The sequence below is a fragment of the Sebastes umbrosus genome, chromosome 15, assembly GCF_015220745.1.
Source record: "Sebastes umbrosus isolate fSebUmb1 chromosome 15, fSebUmb1.pri, whole genome shotgun sequence".
Taxonomy (NCBI): Eukaryota; Metazoa; Chordata; class Actinopteri; order Perciformes; family Sebastidae; genus Sebastes; species Sebastes umbrosus.
The window spans coordinates 31,903,948-31,923,532 of NC_051283.1; the positions used below are offsets into that span (position 1 = coordinate 31,903,948).

The 19,585-nt window shown below is 42.1% G+C and overlaps 1 protein-coding gene across 1 annotated transcript; it reads left to right on the top strand.

Annotated features, from left to right (window-relative positions):
- The first annotated feature begins 6,984 nt into the window (after positions 1–6,984).
- On the top strand, positions 6,985–19,532 carry tpm3 (tropomyosin 3). Its single transcript, XM_037794731.1, has 10 exons — positions 6,985–7,229; positions 9,847–9,972; positions 12,103–12,236; positions 12,588–12,705; positions 12,821–12,891; positions 13,742–13,817; positions 15,052–15,114; positions 15,307–15,376; positions 17,633–17,711; positions 19,224–19,532. Exons 1-10 carry the CDS (start codon positions 7,116–7,118, stop codon positions 19,225–19,227), a joined length of 855 nt encoding a protein of 284 aa, XP_037650659.1. The 5' UTR covers positions 6,985–7,115; the 3' UTR covers positions 19,228–19,532.
- The last annotated feature ends 53 nt before the right edge of the window (positions 19,533–19,585 follow it).

The following is a 19,585-nucleotide window of genomic DNA, read 5'->3' on the forward strand; positions in this document are numbered from 1 at the left end:
AAATGGGTCCGTGTTCACCGCGTTCACCGTGTTTTATATATATATGTAATATATCACTACCTGTATATGTCATGGTCTGGCTGTGCCAGAGGACATTGGACTTTTTCTTCTTGTTATAAGTTCAGACTGTCTTGTGTTCCTCCTTTTAGTGGTTTATTAGTTCTGTTATTGTGATGTTGGTTTGTTTTGGATTTGGGTTCTTTTATATTTATTCATTCCAGTGTTTCCTGTTTTGTTTTGAAATTCACTCCTCCTGTGTCTTGTCTGGTTTTACTTCCTGCCTTTGTTTGTTTTCCCGTCTTTTTTGATTGTCTGCCCCGCCCTGATTTGTTCCACCTGTGTCTAATCACCCTTGAGTGGATTTAAGCCTGTGTGTTCCCCTCTGTCTTTGTCAGTTCGTCGTCGCTCCTGCCTTGTTCTACCATGTTCCCCCTGTTCCTCCTGTTCCTCCTGTTCCTCCTGTTCCCCCTGTTCCCCCTGTTCCCCCTGTTCCCCCTGTTCCTCCTGTTCCTCCTGTTCCCCTGTTCCCCCTGTTCCTCCTGTTCTTCCTGTTCCTCCTGTTCCCCCCTGTTCCCCCTGTTCCCCCTGTTCCCCCTGTTCCCCCTGTTCCCCTGTTCCCCCTGTTCTTCCTGTTCCTCCTGTTCCCCCTGTTCCTCCTGTTCCCCCTGTTCCCCCTGTTCCCCCTGTTCCTCCTGTTCCCCCCTGTTCCCCCTGTTCCCCCTGTTCCCCCTGTTCTTCCTGTTCCTCCTGTTCCCCCTGTTCCCCTGTTCCCCCTGTTCCCCCTGTTCCCCCTGTTCTTCCTGTTCCTCCTGTTCCTCCTGTTCCCCCTGTTCCCCCTGTTCCCCCTGTTCCCCCTGTTCCCCCTGTTCCCCCTGTTCTTCCTGTTCCTCCTGTTCCTCCTGTTTCCCCCTGTTCCCCCTGTTCCCCCTGTTCCCCCTGTTCTTCCTGTTCCCCCTGTTCCCCCTGTTCCCCCTGTTCCCCCTGTTCCCCCTGTTCTTCCTGTTCCTCCTGTTCCCCCTGTTCCCCCTGTTCCCCCTGTTCCCCCTGTTCCCCCTGTTCTTCCTGTTCCTCCTGTTCCCCCTGTTCCCCCTGTTCCCCTGTTCCCCCTGTTCCCCCTGTTCCTCCTGTTCCTCCTGTTCCTCCTGTTCCCCCTGTTCCCCCTGTTCCCCCTGTTCCCCCTGTTCCTCCTGTTCCCCCTGTTCCCCCTGTTCCCCCTGTTCTTCCTGTTCCTCCTGTTCCCCCTGTTCCCCCTGTTCTTCCTGTTCCTCCTGTTCCCCCTGTTCCCCCTGTTCCCCCTGTTCCTCCTGTTCCTCCTGTTCCTCCTGTTCCCCCTGTTCCCCCTGTTCCCCCTGTTCCTCCTGTTCCCCCTGTTCCCCCTGTTCCCCCTGTTCCCCCTGTTCTTCCTGTTCCTCCTGTTCCCCCTGTTCCCCCTGTTCCCCCTGTTCTTCCTGTTCCTCCTGTTCCTCCTGTTCCCCCTGTTCCCCTGTCCCCCTGTTCCCCCTGTTCTTCCTGTTCTTCCTGTTCCTCCTGTTCCCCCTGTTCCCCCTGTTCCCCTGTTCCCCCCTGTTCCTCCTGTTCCTCCTGTTCCCCCTGTTCCCCCTGTTCCTCCTGTTCTTCCTGTTCTTCCTGTTCCTCCTGTTCCCCTGTTCCCCCTGTTCCTCCTGTTCTTCCTGTTCTTCCTGTTCCTCCTGTTCCCCCTGTTCCCCCTGTTCCCCCTGTTCCCCCTGTTCCCCCTGTTCTTCCTGTTCCTCCTGTTCCCCCTGTTCCCCCTGTTCCCCCTGTTCCCCCTGTTCCCCCTGTTCCCCCTGTTCCTCCTGTTCCTCCTGTTCCCCCTGTTCCCCCTGTTCCCCCTGTTCCTCCTGTTCCCCTGTTCCCCCTGTTCCCCCTGTTCCCCCCTGTTCCCCCTGTTCCTCCTGTTCCTCCTGTTCCCCCTGTTCCCCCTGTTCCCCCTGTTCTTCCTGTTCCTCCTGTTCCTCCTGTTCCTCCTGTTCCTCCTGTTCCTCCTGTTCCTCCTGTTCCTCCTGTTCCCCCTGTTCCTCCTGTTCCTCCTGTTCCCCCTGTTCCCCCTGTTCCCCCTGTTCTTCCTGTTCCTCCTGTTCCCCCTGTTCCTCCTGTTCCTCCTGTTCCTCCTGTTCCTCCTGTTCCACCTGTTCCCCCTGTTCCTCCTGTTCCTCCTGTTCCTCCTGTTCCCCCTGTTCCCCCTGTTCCCCCTGTTCTTCCTGTTCCTCCTGTTCCCCCTGTTCCTCCTGTTCCTCCTGTTCCTCCTGTTCCTCCTGCCTGTGATCCTCGTGTCTTCTGGTTTGTACTTTAATTTTTGTTCGCAGTTTAGTTTTTGGTGTATTTCATTTGTACTTTGTTTTTTCCTCATGTCTGGACAGGTTTTGTTTTCTTCAGCTTAAGAGATTAAAAGCTCGCTTTTTGTTAAATTCATATATATATTTTATTTTTTTTTTTCAAAAAATTAAGAAAATACATTGACCCACAGAAACTCAACGGACTTTATATTCCAAGAGACGGCGCTGTGCCGCAGTTACTTCACATCCGACACTAAAGTAGCATGAAGATAAAACGTTAAACATTCTGACCATTCCTTCACAGTTCTCCAACCATGTACTCTGTATGTACATGTCCCTACATACTTCTGAGACTAGAACTAAACCTTTCTGAAGAACTGAAACAAAGCTACGGCAAACACAAAACTAACTAAAACTAAAATGAAACTGAAAAGTCAGAACTATTACAACCTTGGACTGGTTGTCTGACTACATGTGACGGACTGGCGACCCGTCCAGGGTGTACCCTGAAGCCTGATGTCAGCTGGGATTGGCTGCAACCCTCTTGGAGCCGATCCCAGCTGACATTGGGTGAAAGCGGGGTACACTCTGGACAGGTCACCAGACTATCACAGGGCTGACACATAGAGACAGACAACCATTCACACCTACGGCTAATTCAGAGTCAACAATGAACCTGCATGTCTTTGGACTGTGGGAGGAAACCGGAGAACCCAGAGTAAACCCACGCTAACACGGGGAGAACATGCAAACTCCACACAGAAGGGCCCCGAGCCGGATTCGAACCTGCGACCCTCCAGCAGTGAGGCGAAGGGAAGCTGAGATTGGTGTCATGTCAAATTGTTGCAGCAGTATTCTGAACTGTTGAAACACATTTCACACTTGCACATTTGATTTTGTATTGATTTTATATTGGCGGTTATTGGTTCACTCAATGACATGAAAACATTTATTTTACCCAGCAATACATTTCAACTCTAACTAGAATGTCAGTCGGAGAGCGCAGACCTCCGCCGAGGTACGTGACTTCAAAACCAGATCCCAGCTCCCAGCTGGCGGTACTGTGAGGTGGTCGGCTTCTTATTAACACGGTGTGTTTCCGTGTAACGGATCGGCGGATGTCTCTCTCATTCAACAGCCTTGTGATGTCTGTAGAACGTTACACTACGTTGTCTCTCATCCAGTCATCTACCGCTTTGTTCCTTCTCACTGCGGACGGACAGCAGCTCCACACACACATCCACACACATATCTCTCTGCTCTCAGAAGGAGGCGGTGTCACGCGTCATCAGGTACACTGTGCATGTTATACTCTGTGGTCTTCATGCTCAGGCTGATCCGAATCCTTAAAAATATTCCTGAATCCGGATCATGATCTGAATCGCCACCAAAATCTAATGGACTGTTCTTTGTGCCACACTCCACCCCTCCAAAACATGTCTTTCGAATCCATCGTGGACTTTTTGGAGTAATCCTGCTAACAGACAGACAAACAAACCAACGCCGGTGAAAACATAGCCTCCTTCTAAGGCCTTTGAAAATATGACTTTAGTAATTTAGTAAAAGTCCTGAGTGTTTCTTTCTTCAGTCATGATTCTTTAATAAATAAATATATATATAAATATATTCATTTTGTCCTTATTTTGTTATATTTATGTCTCTTGAATTAAAATGTGAATGAAAATGAACTATTTCACACTTTCTAACAACAACTGCTGAACAACTCCTAGATTTATAGATAGCCTTTCCCCCCCTGAAGCCCGTCACCATATACAGTATATGAGCACCGTCAGGCCACACTGGTCACACCCCATAATAGAAAAGGCCACTGTCCAACATGTCAACCCGCCGACACACACACACACACACACACACAGTGGAAACTGATATCAACCTCCTCATCCGATCGTTGGTTCGATGGCAAAACGAATGTACCTCACCAGAATGTCACAGAGTTCATCTACAAACAAACTTCACTCATAATCCTGTTTCCTTTTCTTCTCTTTTCTTCATGTTGTCTGGTAGTTTGTGAGCACGGCTAGCCTCTTATTCTAATCCTCTGGACAATGTCAGCCAAAAGATGTTTATTAATAACCAAACGGGGCCAGAGAGGGGAACAACTGACATAGTCACCCCGTCTCCCCTGTACTCTGTCCATCCCCAGGAGAAATCCAATTATAGGCATTACAGGCCAGGTGATGGAATAGGGTTACAGGACAGGCATCCTCCGCGGTGTCAGTTAGTATCGCGTTTGTTCTATCTCATAACCTCTCACCCCACCGCCGAGACAGTTCAGATAGAAATGAAAGGCTGTTTTTCAACATAAAGGAGCGTCCTCCTGACAGTTACAGTATATCATACACGTGTGAAAACGTGTGGTTAAGTCAGGGGTCAGCCTTTACTATCAAAAGAGCCAGCAACACAGTTTATAGTCTAAGTATATAGTATATAAGTCTGATGCAGTGAGGGCCAAAGAGACAATGTACTACGGAGTATTAGGGCCACATTGAGGGAAAACACAGATTTACAGATTGATGAGATTTACAGAATAAAGTCAGAGTATTACGAGAATAAAATCAGAACTTAAGAAGAAAAAAAGTGGTAATATTACGAGAAAAAAAGTGCATAAAAATGAAAATGTAAACAAAAAACAGTTATTCATTTCCATTTTTAAAAGTCCACAGGGAGCCGCTGGAGAGGAGCTGAAGAGACGCAGGTTGCTGACCTCTGACCTCTGAACTCTGACCTCTGGTTTAAGTTATGAATTCAAGCATATTTTTTCAGAAAGTACTTTTTTTGAAGTCAGCAGCAGTGTTTAGTGAACAGAAATCTCAACCATTCCAGCCATTTGTCACTCCTGAAAAGTGAAGAAGAATGAAGAAGGCCTTTTGCTGTGAAATATATGAAATGATCCGTCTGATGCTATAACCTGAAAAACACACTTACCAGAACGTGCTTCACAACGGACACTTAACAGACATAAATCAAATGTGTATCTCTGCTCTACTTTCCCTTTTATCGTCATTCATTTCATAGTTTCTGTGCCGTTTGGATCAACTTTATAAAACATAACATCCTTTCATCGGAGAAAATAATAAAACATGTTTTGGGTTTTTTTACAATCCATGTTCTCCAGTCATCTACTCTCTAGTCTTTATACTTCTAATATGTCTAATTGTAAGTACTTCTTTGTAAACTACACTCTAGGAAAAATCCGTAAAAATACGGGCCAATGCACCGTGTTAATATGAAAGAATTTTCTGTATTGATTTTTCACAGGCGTTCTACCCCTATTTTTTAAATATGCATTGCATTGTGGGAACCTCAAATTTCAGATTTGGAGATGTGGAGAAACCGTTCTCTCACTTCTGTGGTAAAAAATCAACAAGTAATGTTTAACCAGAGTGATTTATGTTTAACGTTATCTCAGCATCGTTTTAGTTGGAAAGGTGTTTTGTTGTTTAGTTCAGCTGTTGTCGTCTGTTAACGTTACCAGATACGCAGGAATATTTTGCTGACTCATTTTGAGACTAATGTAAGTTTGATATTGTAGTTTACGTTTTACCAATGTATATATTTTAGACTTCGTTGGACGTCAGGTAGAGTTAGCTCCAGTTTTAGCCTCAAGCGGTCCGCAGAGACCGACAGGTAACGTATAAATGCAGCGGTAGCGTCTGTTTTCCCTCCAGAATGTAAAGGTTGGGCCTGTTATTTAGCTCGGTACGGAGGAGATAATGTAAAGCTACAGAAATTTACGTTTTAGGATTAACAGAAGTGTCCATGAATGGTACGGAGGACATCCTGTAAATCTATAGAAGTTTACGTTTTAGCGTTGAAAAAAAATTCCGTAAACTTCACGGAAAAAAATACCGGTCATTTTCGTTTTTTCTAGTTATTTTTTTCTGAGAATGGCAGTGATTTTCAGCTTTCTTAATGAAACATGTCATACTCATTATTAAGTATGGGTATTATCAATATTCAAACCAGTTCCTCAGACCGCCTCTATTAACATCACCTGTCTGTCACTGTAAACTCCAATGGTGTCAAATAGATGTGAGATCGCAGCGGCGCTCCGCTCTCTTAATGACAGCAACAGCTGCAAGGTGGCATATAACAGAAAGATGAATTAAATATTGAAACCTGTTACTATCAAGTGTATTTTGAAGAAAAAGGAGTAGAAGAATTAGAAGAAGAATCAAAGGACCCTGAAAACATTTTGACACATTGACTGAAGTCAATCACAAAGCCACTAACTGACAGGTCGTTTTATTCCTATGACTAATATCTGACCTTTGTCTGCTCTGTAATTTGAGCAGTTGTGTGTCAGATAGGAAAATACAAAAGCATTTTACCTTTGTCATGTCTTCTATTAGCGTTATAGCTCAGTCTCCTTTTATTTCAGAGCATATCAACGATATTGATCCGGGACATGAAAGTTTTCTTTCTATTCTTTCCAGTGTTTTCTTCACTTTAGAAGCCACATTATAAGAAACAGATCAGACTTACAGTCCATCAAACTGTGGCATTCTGAGGTATTTCTGTCACCAAACATGTTGTCAGTGTGCAGGTTTACTTTTCATTTGAGTGGTGATTGTGGAGGAGAGAGGAGAGTGTGGTCAGTGTGGGTGATTTGAGGGGCTTAGTAGTGGGAGTGTCTCCTCCTCTTTCATATAAATGGTCTCCCTCTATCTTTGTCAGAGTTTAGTCTCCGCCAGGCTCTTAGGTCATCTGCCCTGCACCCTTTTGTCTTCCCATCTCTACAACATCTCTACAACATCTCTACAACATCTCTGCAAAGAAGCCCATTAAACCTCAGCCAAAATGGAGGCCATCAAGAAGAAGATGCTTATGCTGAAGTTGGACAAGGAGAACGCACTGGACCAGGCGGAACAAGCTGAAGCAGACAAGAAAGGGGCCGAAGAGAGAAGCAAGCAGGTGAGGTCATGAACACAGATGTGATTACGATGGGGGAGGAGGGTTTCACACTGAGAAAGTCATCAAATCCTCCTGTTCATTGTTATCCAGCTGATTTGGTTCTTTGACGTCAGTTTGAGGATCGATATGTTGATCCTGGATTCAATTAAATAACAGTGTGCTCTTATTTTGAAATAAAGGCAAAATGAGGTAGAGAGTTGAACCATGAGCAGCATTCATGTGATTGGTTGAGTGCTGATCATGTGCTTGCAGGTACATGAGGTAAGTGTGTTGGGAACCCTCCCAGCATGCACTGGGACAATCGATTCATGGACATAAATCTCGTTTGTTCTACATTACGATCCACATGTTTCCACACTTTCTCCACCGTTAAACGCTATTTACCTGTGAATGTGAGTGATGTTGGTGCGTGATTGGTGGGGTTCTCCCCGTGGACATCCCAGAGACTTTTAAGTGATAATCTAAAAGTCTGCTTTGAAAATGAAACCTATAAACTCTCTTAATAGCCGGGTTCGGCTGAGCTGCGTGTTTAAAACACAGCTCAACACATCAATTCTCTGAGGTCTTACCTATCCATAGAGACCTAGATCATGCATATGGACCTGGTAGTTGTGGAGCTATTGGTGGCGTTCTAGCTGTGAACGTAGGTGTAGCAGTGTTCAGTTTATTTGTCTGTGAATAAATGCTATGAAACTACAACTCCTCCGCTCCATGGATGTATTAATCAGCTGTTCATCTCTTCTTATCATGTTTGATGTGTGTGAGGAGGTGTGCTTCCCACACAGAGCATACTTCTAATGATTATATATATAATGATCATACCCATTTTGATCATGAAAATATGCTGAAGCTTTTTGTAAAACACTGATACAGATGGTTGTTTTAATGCATAAAGTAGTGAGACGGCTGTAGGAGACATGCCTCTGCCACTTCTTCTGTAGGCTATTACCGAGTTCTTCTGCTTCTCCCTGGCTTGCATCTGGTGCAGAGCTCCTTCACACTCAGCCACCCGTTGCTCCGTCGCTGCCCCGTCAGCCCTCCCTATTGCCCCACCTGCACATGCTCCTTCCGTGTTTCCAAGGCTTTGTAGTTGTTTGGCCCGTCCCTAACCGAGGCAGTAGGATGGTATGGACCTGATCCACTGGTTTGGGTCGCAACATTACAAGTTGCCGCTTTCTCCACACTTGTCCTCTCTGCGGCGCTGACCATGCCAGGTCCACTCGCCCCCATAACCCCACCCAACACGTCCTCTGACAACGCCAATAACCTTAAAGGTCCCACATCGTAAAGTGAGATTTTCACGTTTCATTTTAACGGTTTACACCGCAGCCCGCCTACCTCTTTATAACGTAGGCCGCCACAGCGGAGAAGTAGGGGGGCCCTATCCGCCTCAGATAGCACACAACTGATCTGAGTAAGGCTATGGTCTAACCTAGGGGTCAAAGACAAACAGTAGACACCCTGCTTACCACTCATCAAGGAGCACAGGAACATGTAGGTGTATCATGACCAGATGGGGTCAGATGCAACACAACTGACATACACACCTTACCTTTTAATCAGTCCTGTGTCGATCCCGCGAGCACGGACCCTGAAAAGGAGCCCGACATGTCCAAGAGGTAAAACAGTATGAACGGGCAAGTCGTCGAATCATGACGCTACCGTGCATAAAGGTAGAGAGCACTTTGTCCACGGTGCCGCGAGCCACCTTCTGCCCGAGCCTTTCCAAGCCGACCTAGAGCCGGTGACGGCGCATCGCCTCGTATGCGGGACTCTCCAGCCTGCCATGTGTTGCTCACACCCTCCAGCTGGCTGTTAACGAGGGTCTTTAGGCACAGAGAAGTACTCGTATCGGTACTCGGTATCGGAGAGTACCCAAATGTAAGTACTTATACTCGGTCTGAATAAAAGTGGTATCCCTAATGTAGAAGTGTGCGCGGACCAGTGGCAGGGTCTCTTCCTGGGAAATGCACTAACCAAGCCAGCTCGCCAGGCGTTTCTTGAAAAGGGCTTTTTCCGCCTCACCGTCACAAGGACGATGAGTTTATCTGAAGTTAATGTCAGGCTTCAGTCAAGTCAAGTCGGTTTTATTTATATAGCCCAATCTCAAATCACAAATTTGCCTCAAATAACCAGCAAAATAAAATGGTAGACAATCCAAATAACAAAAGTAAAAGTTGGAATGTGAACAAGCAGCTTTCAGGTGTCCTCTCCACCATGGGACCTGGGAAGAGGACAGGCTACACAAACACAAACACACAAGAAGCTAAACGTCTTGTAGTTGGTGTTAGTCAAAGCGATTGGATAGCTTGCATAGCTGCAGTCTTTTTAGTACTTAATTCACTCTTTGCACAGGATGTGTGTATTTTCCATCGGGAGCATGTCAGGAAGGGATCTTTTAGTGGCCGGTATGAACAGGAGGAATGAATACAGTAAACAAAAGGTGCTTCAATGTACATATTACATACCTACCATTAACTGGAATACAGAGGAGTTCTTATATTCCAGGGTTATTACAATCAATGTTTGAAGCATGCTCAACACATGCTCTGATGAACACATTGAACGTGATGTTATAAACCTGCTAACTCTTGTGTTTGATCTCCAACGCCATCAGCATGAAGATGAAATTCTGCAAATGCAAAAGAAGCTGAAGGGGACAGAGGATGAGCTGGATAAATACTCTGAGGCCCTGAAGGATGCTCAGGAGAAGCTCGAGGTGGCCGACAAGAAGGCTGCTGATGTGAGTAATACCATTTAAAAACTGCAATATAGAATAATTGTTGTGATTAATTCACAGTTTGTGACATCAAATTGTCAACGCTTGACCAGTTACTCCAGAGAATGTACCACAACCTCGGCCCAGATAACCAAGTGTAGGAAGTACAGTAGTCTACTTTAGTTTATTATTTCTACCTGATTATGTAGAGGACCTGTCACACATAGCAAACCTGTAACTATCACAGACTCGGTACCTTCTCATACGGACGTATACAACGTGAGCCCAGACTGAGGCTCTGATTAAAGCCGTGATGCTGCCAGTGTAAACCAGGCCGGGCTGATTCCCTGCTTCTCCCTCACATTCCATTCCCATCATGCTCTGCATGGACTCCTCACAGCTGTCGGGGGGGATTCAGAGCCTTATTTTGGCCATGATGTCAGTCGCTCAACCTTCACTACAGGCTTAACAATGGTGCAAGTCCATTTTAGTCCACATCGACCCGTTCCTCCCGGGTCACAGTATCTATTTAGTCTCTGTCTCTTGGAGAGAATTAATTATTATTTTTTGTCACACATTTTGTCAGACACAAATAATACATTTAAATTCTTCTACATAGGAACTACCATGAACATATTATGGTTCTGACTCCTGGTAACCACCAACCATGTTGATCTACGGTCGAGAGAGGAAAGAAAACATTCCAGCCTGTAATCTTGTGTCTCTTTTCGGTTCCAGAGTCATTGCTAAAAAATGTAATTCAGAGTCTACATATAGAAAGTACAGCTGTCGGTGAAGGCCATTGTTCTCTCCACAGAGAATGCCAGTGTAAGGGCGCGGCTCCAGGACTAACACGCTCCAAATGGTAGTTTATGAACTAAAATCAACGCTCACTTACACCATTCACACCATCATGACCAGGGACTCTCCCTTTAAAAAAAACCCAAACGCAAACAATTAAAAATTAACATTTGAACACAACCTGCATTAATTAATAATGTTCATACATTTCCTGTTTTGTTACCTAGCAACAACACTGCTGTAACCATCATTACTCAACAATAAACAAAATATACTTAAATAGTCCTAATACAAAATTGGAACCCATTTATTCTCTCACCACTTTTCTTCTTGCCGTGTGCATACATTAAAATACATTATTTACAAGTACTTTATTGTTACCTTGTACAAAAAATACATTTAGATGTGCAAGCTGTATCAAAAGGCATTACAGCAAGAGTTAACATATCCACCCGATTCAACTGTTATCAGGCCATTAAATAGGCGTTATCAGTCATAAGCACCATTGATGTGGGTCAGTAGGGGCCTACTACACCTACTACGCTGTGAAAGTGAAAGTGAAAGTTAAAAGTAACACGTTTCTAACACGTTGTAAAACTGAGTGAAACGTTACGCTTTGAACACAAACAAAAAATGCTTTTTAAGGTTTAAGCAACAAAACTACAACTTAGTTAAGTTTAGGGGAAAAACCTGTTTTGGGTTAAAATACCTATGAACACAAAGACAACTACACATTTTTGTTGTTTCACACGGGATGCAAACTCCGGTCTCCTGGGTGAAAACCCTGTGTTTGGTTTCTCTGGCCTCCATCCTTAATGGAGTTTCACACAATCTATACTTCAGCGCCTGACTTCTGCTTCTGCTCCTCTCATAACTACTACAGACGCTAGAGGTCGCTGTCGTGTTCTTTTATACCTTCTTTCTGTGATCTACCATGTCAATAGATGATAAAACCTACTAATGGGTGTAGTAGGCCCCTATTGACCCACATCTATGGGGCTTATAGCCACTGATAACGCCTATTTAATAGCCTGACAGCAGTCTAATCAGCTGGTCTCTCTAGGCCAATACAGCCAACACAGACTTTGTCACAGATGATGTACCATGATTTATAATATTCATTCTCTGAAAACAAGACTGGTCCTCAGCAAGGAAATGTTTTCCATAAGCTACAGTGTGTCTACGCCATCGAAGAAAACAGAAACCGTCTTTCACATTAGTTTCAGAATAAATGTGTAATTGAGTTTAGCAGGAAAAGCTGCCCTGTTGGCATGTGGATCTGTGCAGCTATAGGCAGAGCAGTGTGGCCTGTCTGAATCATTCTGCACCGTGTGTTTCTGTTTCTGTGCTCAGGCTGAAGCAGAAGTTGCTTCCCTGAACAGACGTATCCAGCTAGTGGAGGAGGAGTTGGACCGAGCTCAGGAGAGACTGGCGACGGCTCTGCAGAAGCTGGAGGAGGCTGAGAAGGCTGCTGATGAGAGTGAAAGGTGATTTAGTCGTTGTGGTCGGTGTTATAAGACAAGAGGTGATATGTACCTCAGGGAAGGCTCACATTATTATCATGGTTCACAATGGTCGCCCCTTTGCCCCAATGCTGATCAGCTGATACCTATCAGAATGCGTGCACGTGATTGGAGGAGAGTATTACCCTTAGAGTCCAGTAGAGGGCGGAGCCTGTGTGAGTTACAACTGACTCTTTTATTGGGAATTTCTGGTCTGTAGGCCTAATTGAGTTCTTTACTTAGCTTTATAAAATAGAATAATAAAAAAAGAGAGAAAGAAAACACTTTTCAAATATTTGTACGGTGCAAGAAATAAGTGTTGGTTTGTGTGTGCAGAGGTATGAAGGTGATTGAGAACAGGGCTCTAAAGGATGAAGAGAAGATGGAACTTCAGGAGATCCAGCTGAAGGAGGCCAAACACATCGCAGAGGAGTCCGACCGCAAGTATGAGGAGGTGAGTATCGTACTGTCTCCGGGTGGCGACTGAGAAGATGATGTTACGTTTACGTTTATGATGTATGAAACCTTATACAGTAACATACATATGCATATATGATGCATTTGTGTAGGTGGCTCGTAAGCTGGTGATTGTAGAAGGAGAGCTGGAGCGTACAGAGGAGAGGGCGGAGCTGGCTGAGGCGTGAGTATCACTATCATGCATCCTCCCTATCTGCATACTTTTCAAAAAGTAATGCACTAATTCACATGTAATTCAAATAATTATGAACTAGGAAATAGAAAGAACGGCGTGTAGGGGGGAGGTCGGGGTGGATGGGAGGGCCACAAAATAGCTGACTTTTGCCCAAGAGACCTGCATATGTGACCCGTCTGAAACCAGAAGTCAACGCTGATTTATTTGTTACTTAACTTACGTACTTATTAAGTAACGCCACTTACGGAGTTATTGTAAGCGAAACAAAAACAGACTGGACGGATAGTTCTTCTCCCCACAGCGCATGTCATTTGTACGCCACTCTTTACATGTCATCTGTACGCCATGCAAACATCCGCAGTTGGGTTAAGGCGACAAAATCACTTTGTCAGGTTAAGGAAAAAACGTCATGGGCTTAAAGTAAGTATGTAAACTAAGTAAAACACGTACGGAAATCAACGTAACACAACTACGGAAGACATGTGACAATCATCGCGTGACTAACGTCACTAACGTCACTTAGAAAACAAAACACCGGCCTCGAACACCGGTCTCCTAGTTAAAAGTCTGGTGTTTGCTGGTTCCGTACAACTCCACACCCTAACCCATCATAAGAGGCCTTTCTCGCTTTTTGTACTACGTCACTAAACTCTTACCGTAGCATTTACACACGGATGCGTTAACATTACAGTCAACGGATACGTGGAAATCAAGAAAGCTTTCTTATGGCATTGCACGCTAAATGCCTCGCACATTGTCGTTTTCTCCAAACTAATCTGATGTCCTTACTGTTGCTCTCCTTCCTTCCTTCCTTCCTCTGAAATCAAAACTAAACAAGTAAATGTGCCGAACTGGAGGAGGAACTGAAGAACGTCACCAATAACCTGAAGTCTCTGGAGGCCCAGGCTGAGAAGGTAGGGCCAGGCTACAGAACTCTAACCAGCATGGCAGCGCATGCTTTCTGTTATTCTGCATATAAAAACACAAGAAGTGCTTTCCTATTATGCTCTATAAAAAGTATAAAAATGCTCAATGACTTTGATAGAGGGGTTATTGTTGGGGGGTCATAAAGACTACTTGACTAGCAGTGAATTCTGTATGGAAATAGTTGAGTCCTGAACGCTTCACCCCTACAGTGAGGGGGTCTCGTGACTGTTCATTTTCCTGACATGGTTTGGGTACACCGTTTCCACTGCAGATAGAACCCCCTCAGTGTAGGCGGGATTCTTAGCTGATCGCCGTAGCGGTGCTACGTGAAACTGCTGTGATATCAGCATCTATTATCTTTTCTTTTACTTTTTTTCCTCTTTTAAAATTGGTGGAGTAATTAATTTATGAATACATTCTTATTATCTCAAATTACGGGCCGAGATATATTTGAGAGTTGTTTTCCATACAAAATAATAATAACTACTAAGACCTGTGCCGGGTCACGTTTATAGTCCCCTAATGCAGCGGTAACCTGCGTCTCTTCAGCTCCTCTCCAGTGGCTCCCTGTGGAGTTTTAAAAATGGAAATGAATAACTGTTTTTTGTTTACATTTTCATTATATTTATCATTGCTGTAGGTCTATGTATTAGGGCCACATTGAGGAAAAAAATACATCTGAGATTTAGAGAATAAAGTCAGAATATTATAAAGTAGTAATTTTACGTGTTATTTTCTTTTTTTCTCGTAAAGTTATGACTTTATTCTCGTAATATTCTGACTTTATTGTGTAAATCTCAGATGTGTTTTTCCTCAATGTGGTCCTAATACTCCGTAGTACATTGTCTCTTTGGCCCTCACTGCATTAGACTGATATACTATATACTTAGACTATAAACTGTGTTACCTTCATCACAATGATCAAATGTTTTGCGGCTCCAGACAGATTTTTTAATAAACGTTTTGGCCAAAAACGGCTCTTTTGATAGTAAAGGTTGCTGACCCCTGCCCTAACCAAACCGAACCATACTGTAGCTGCCTTCCACAGATATTGTGGAAAAAAACTATTTCTTAAAAAGCTGGTGTTGATCGTAATCCAGGGTTTTTCAGAGTCTCCCCACAATAACTCGGGGTGCAGAAAAGTAAATGTGTGTTGATATATGTACATGCTAAATGATTTCACACAGATCAGCGTTTGAATAATGTTGTTTATCATCACAGTACTCTCAAAAGGAGGACAAGTACGAGGAGGAGATCAAGATCCTGACTGACAAGCTGAAAGAGGTGAACAACAAGCAATGATGATATTACCATAAATTAATCTGATATGTTTTCAAAATGTAAATCCATCTGACGCCCTAAAGATTTCATGTGAGATGTGTTGAGACACAGAAAGGATAACATGCCCTTGCATATTCAGTTCACTATAGTTTGATGTTATCCGATCAGATGCTGATTTGTGCTTTGTCATCTCAGGCTGAGACCCGAGCTGAGTTTGCTGAGAGATCTGTGGCCAAGCTGGAGAAGACTATTGATGATCTGGAAGGTACAACTTTGACACTTATACCCGATACTAAGTGGCCAAAAACAAGCAACTGGCACCGCATAACAACACCTGTCTGATACAAATGTGACATAACAAGACCTCAACTTGGTTGGTCACATGATTTTTTTGACAGGAAACGGGACTCCCTAAAAGCACGGTGTTTCATCTGAACGGGCTGGTTTTGCAGGCCGTAGCGGTGCACGCTTCGGCGAGCTCTGTGACCGCCTCAGCCCCGTGCTCTGAGTGCACGGACATTCACGACTTAGTTTTGTACAAATAATGTAGGTCACTACTTTTAATCTGCACAATCCAGTCATGCTAACATTAGAATGTCATAACATGTGCCATTAAAATATAGGATGACATTTACTGGTTAGTTAATGTTAGCTAATTGCTAACAAGTTAACTTTACATTAACAGGTTTCTATTGTAAAGGAGCCTCATGTTCAGAGCACCTAAAGAATGAAGTCCATTGTTAACGTTTAATTGGTTAACCCTAACATTAAACTGTATAACCCTAACGTCACCAGGTTGTCAATCAATCAATCATTAATCAATCAAACTTTATTTAAATAGCACGTTTCAAACAAGTCAAATGCAATTCAAAGTGCTGGACAGACAATTGACAAAAATGTAGAGAGTTACTGTAAATGGAAAAAAAATGAAACAAAAAAAATAAAAGTTAATTGAATGAGAAAGCAATAAGAGATGGTTATTTAAGATAATAAAAGATAAATAAAATACAAGAAAATAAAAATATCAATAAAAATAAATACATAAAAGTTATGAAATTACACAAAATAAGCAGATTGTATTAAAATAATGAAATTTTAATAAAATAAAATAGAATAAAAGAGATAATAATGATCAGCAATAAAATGTTGATTAAATCAAATAGAGTAAAATAAAAAAACGCTATAATGATGATGATAAATAAAGTAAGTATTAACAATAAAAACCATAAAATTATAAAACTATAAAACACTACATAAAAGCCAGACTAAATAGATGGGTTTTTAGTCTACGTTTATAAATATTAATCTTTCCAGCTCCTCTCAGCTCCTCTGGAGGTCGTTCCATTGTTCCAGCGGCTGAAAGCAGCGTCACCAGATGTTTCTGTTCTGCTTTGTGGAACAACTAAAAGAGAAGAACCGGAGGATCTGAGGGGCATTTCTGCAAGGTAGTCTGGTGCAAGGCCATGTAGTGCCTTATTATAAACTAATAAAAGAATTTTAAAATCAATACGAAAACTACCAGGTGACCAGTGTAAAGACTTTAAAATAGACGTAATGCGTGCTCTCCTTTTGGTTTTAGTCAGCACTCGTGCAGCAGAGTTTGAATTAATTTAAAGTGAATCTCACCTTATCCTGTTCAATTTACAAACATCAAGTAAGTGTATGGGAGTTAAGTTATGTGTGAGAGTGAGTCACAGTGAAATCTGACAGTAACGTTAACCTTTGCTCTTTCTGTTAACGTTTTATTACGGAGCCCCTTTAAGTTTTTATATTGTACGCACAAGTTATTATCTCGTGGGAACAAGTTATTTATCTTGTGTGAAACAAGAAATTGAGTCCTGTGTTGTTCCAGCGAGCACAGACCCTGGTATATAAATTATATATATATAGATATATAGATATATATATCTATATATCCATATAGATATATATATAATACCAATACAGATATTTTTGTGACATAAACACGACAAAGACAACTAACAGAGTGAAGTTTTGACGGTACAATTTGTTTTGGATAGGGAGGCCAAGAAAACCTCTCTGAAGGCTTCATTTAACTGAATCAGATGTTTTCTTAATAAATGATGATGGTAGTTATTTTACCTGACTTTCTAGTCATGTGGAAACCAAAAGCTGAGCTGTAACCAAATGCAACAAGAATTGTATTTTTGAACCTTATCATTCTGAAAATAATGTTTGAATTGTAATATTTAAGAGACGATCAGCTGTAGTTGTTTTTGATTGGAGTTGTATAGAATTGCATTTTATTGACAGGTCTATCTAATATCCCGTCCCCCCATTTCCACATGGGACAAAGTGGACAAATATTGTCCAAAACTTAAACCAGGTTTTAACCAGGTTTATATTCTATTGCATTGCCATACATTTACATGTATTAGTATTTTTCTGGTCACTAAAAGTCTTTATCACCTATTCCACAATATTAACTTCGGTCTCTCTCATATTTTCTCTTTTTCCTTTGCAACACACATTTTCTCTTGGTCTGTGTGTGGACCTACAGATGAGCTTTACGCACAGAAACTCAAGTACAAAGCCATCAGTGAGGAACTGGACCACGCCCTCAATGACATGACCTCTATGTAAGTAGTGATGTGTGTCATTTCTGAGTGAGAGGCTTATTTTACAATAATATTCAAATATTAATAAGATCATATTTAGATATTTCTTTAGATATTTTTTAGATCTTTTTAAGATATTTGTTTTAGATATTTTTTAGATATTTCTTTTAGATATTTTGTAGATATTTTTGTAGATATTCTTTTAGATATTTATTTTCTATATTTTCTTTTACATTTTTTAGATATTTTTTAAATTATTTTTTAGATATTGTTTTTAGATATTATTTAGATATTTTTTTAGATATTTTTTTTAATAATTTTTAGGTATTTTTTTATATTATTTAGATATTTTTGTAGCATATTTTTTTAAGATTTCTTTTAGATGTTTTTTCTTTTAGATATTTTAAACATATCTTTATCTGTCTGTCTGTAATGCTGGCTGGCTGTTGCATCTGAACCACACCCAGTGATGTCACAGTTCCCATTAACCTGTTAAGCCCTATCCCTCGGGAAAAAAACGCCTAAAATACCCAAAAAATAATCAGGATTAGCTCCTCAACAAATAACATAAATATCCCCAAAACCATTGGAATATTAATAAACACAATGAATACTGGTCAACATTCATAATGATGATCAGTAGCTCCTCAACCATAAGGCTTGGATGCATATATCTGGTCTCTTTTGAATGGTAAGAACCTAAGGAATATGAATCCATTGTAAGTAAACTAAACTATATTACCATGGAGATTACAATGGAGATGCAATTAAGGAAAATCATCGCCTAGTATATGATCTTAATTTCAAAGGCAATATCACCATTAAATCAAAGATAACAAGGATGAATGACGCAATTGAATGTATTCTACTACTCCTTACTACAACTGGGACTGTAAATTTGATGCACTAAAATACACCATTTATAATGACAAGTTATAAAGATTCACTCAGGCGCTCTCCGTGTTTCAGCTATGTTTATATGTTGACTGTTTACTGGGGGTTTTACTTCAAAACACTATTTATTTCCATATAGCCATGTCACAAATAACATCAATATCCCCAAAACATTGAAATACTAATAAACACAATGAATACTGGTCAGCATTCATAATAACCAAAGAGATTCATGCTATACAGCAGATAAATGCAGAATGCAAAGACCCAGAAGGCTGTCAATCACTCACCAACGACGTCCAAACGGTCAGACTAGACCAAATTTGCAAAATGCATGCTGGGATTTGCAACAGATAGTTTCTCCTTTCTCCCCTTATGACACGATTCGCTAATAAAAAAAAAAAAAAAAAGCATACTTTTTAGACAAGCCACAATTATTTGTGATGCTGCCACCTCTGCACTGCTGTTTCTGTGAAACAGGTCCCTGGTTGGCTGTCAGACGAGAACTGTAAAAGCTCAGCTATAAGACAAAATCTATTTAGCCATGAAAACCCTGTTGAATGCTCCACTGACTTGTTACGCCGCTTGCATGTGCAGAGGGCGCGGTTAGTCATCGTCTTCTGCTTCCTGTGTTTTCAGCTAAACGTCCAGAAGTTCCACCGACCCGTCAGGTTGTGGTTTCCAGAGCCAGCCCGTCACCGCTGAACATCGTCGCCAACACAACTGTTGAAATGTGTGTGTCTGTTGTAAACTTTGTTTTTACCACTTTCTTAAAGTATCTGCTGAACTTGTTCCTTTTCAGTTGGCCTCTCTACTCATGTAAGAGCCATTGTTCATTGTATGTTTTCTGTTAAAGAATGTCTGATTTCACTCTTCATTGTACTTCTGTATCAACTCTGTTCTGTACCAGAGTTAAACAAGAGAGGGAAGAAAGCTTGAGTTAATGCATCTGTGTCCGTGGCTGGTTTTTTTATACACTGAGCTGCAAATTTCAGCTGATG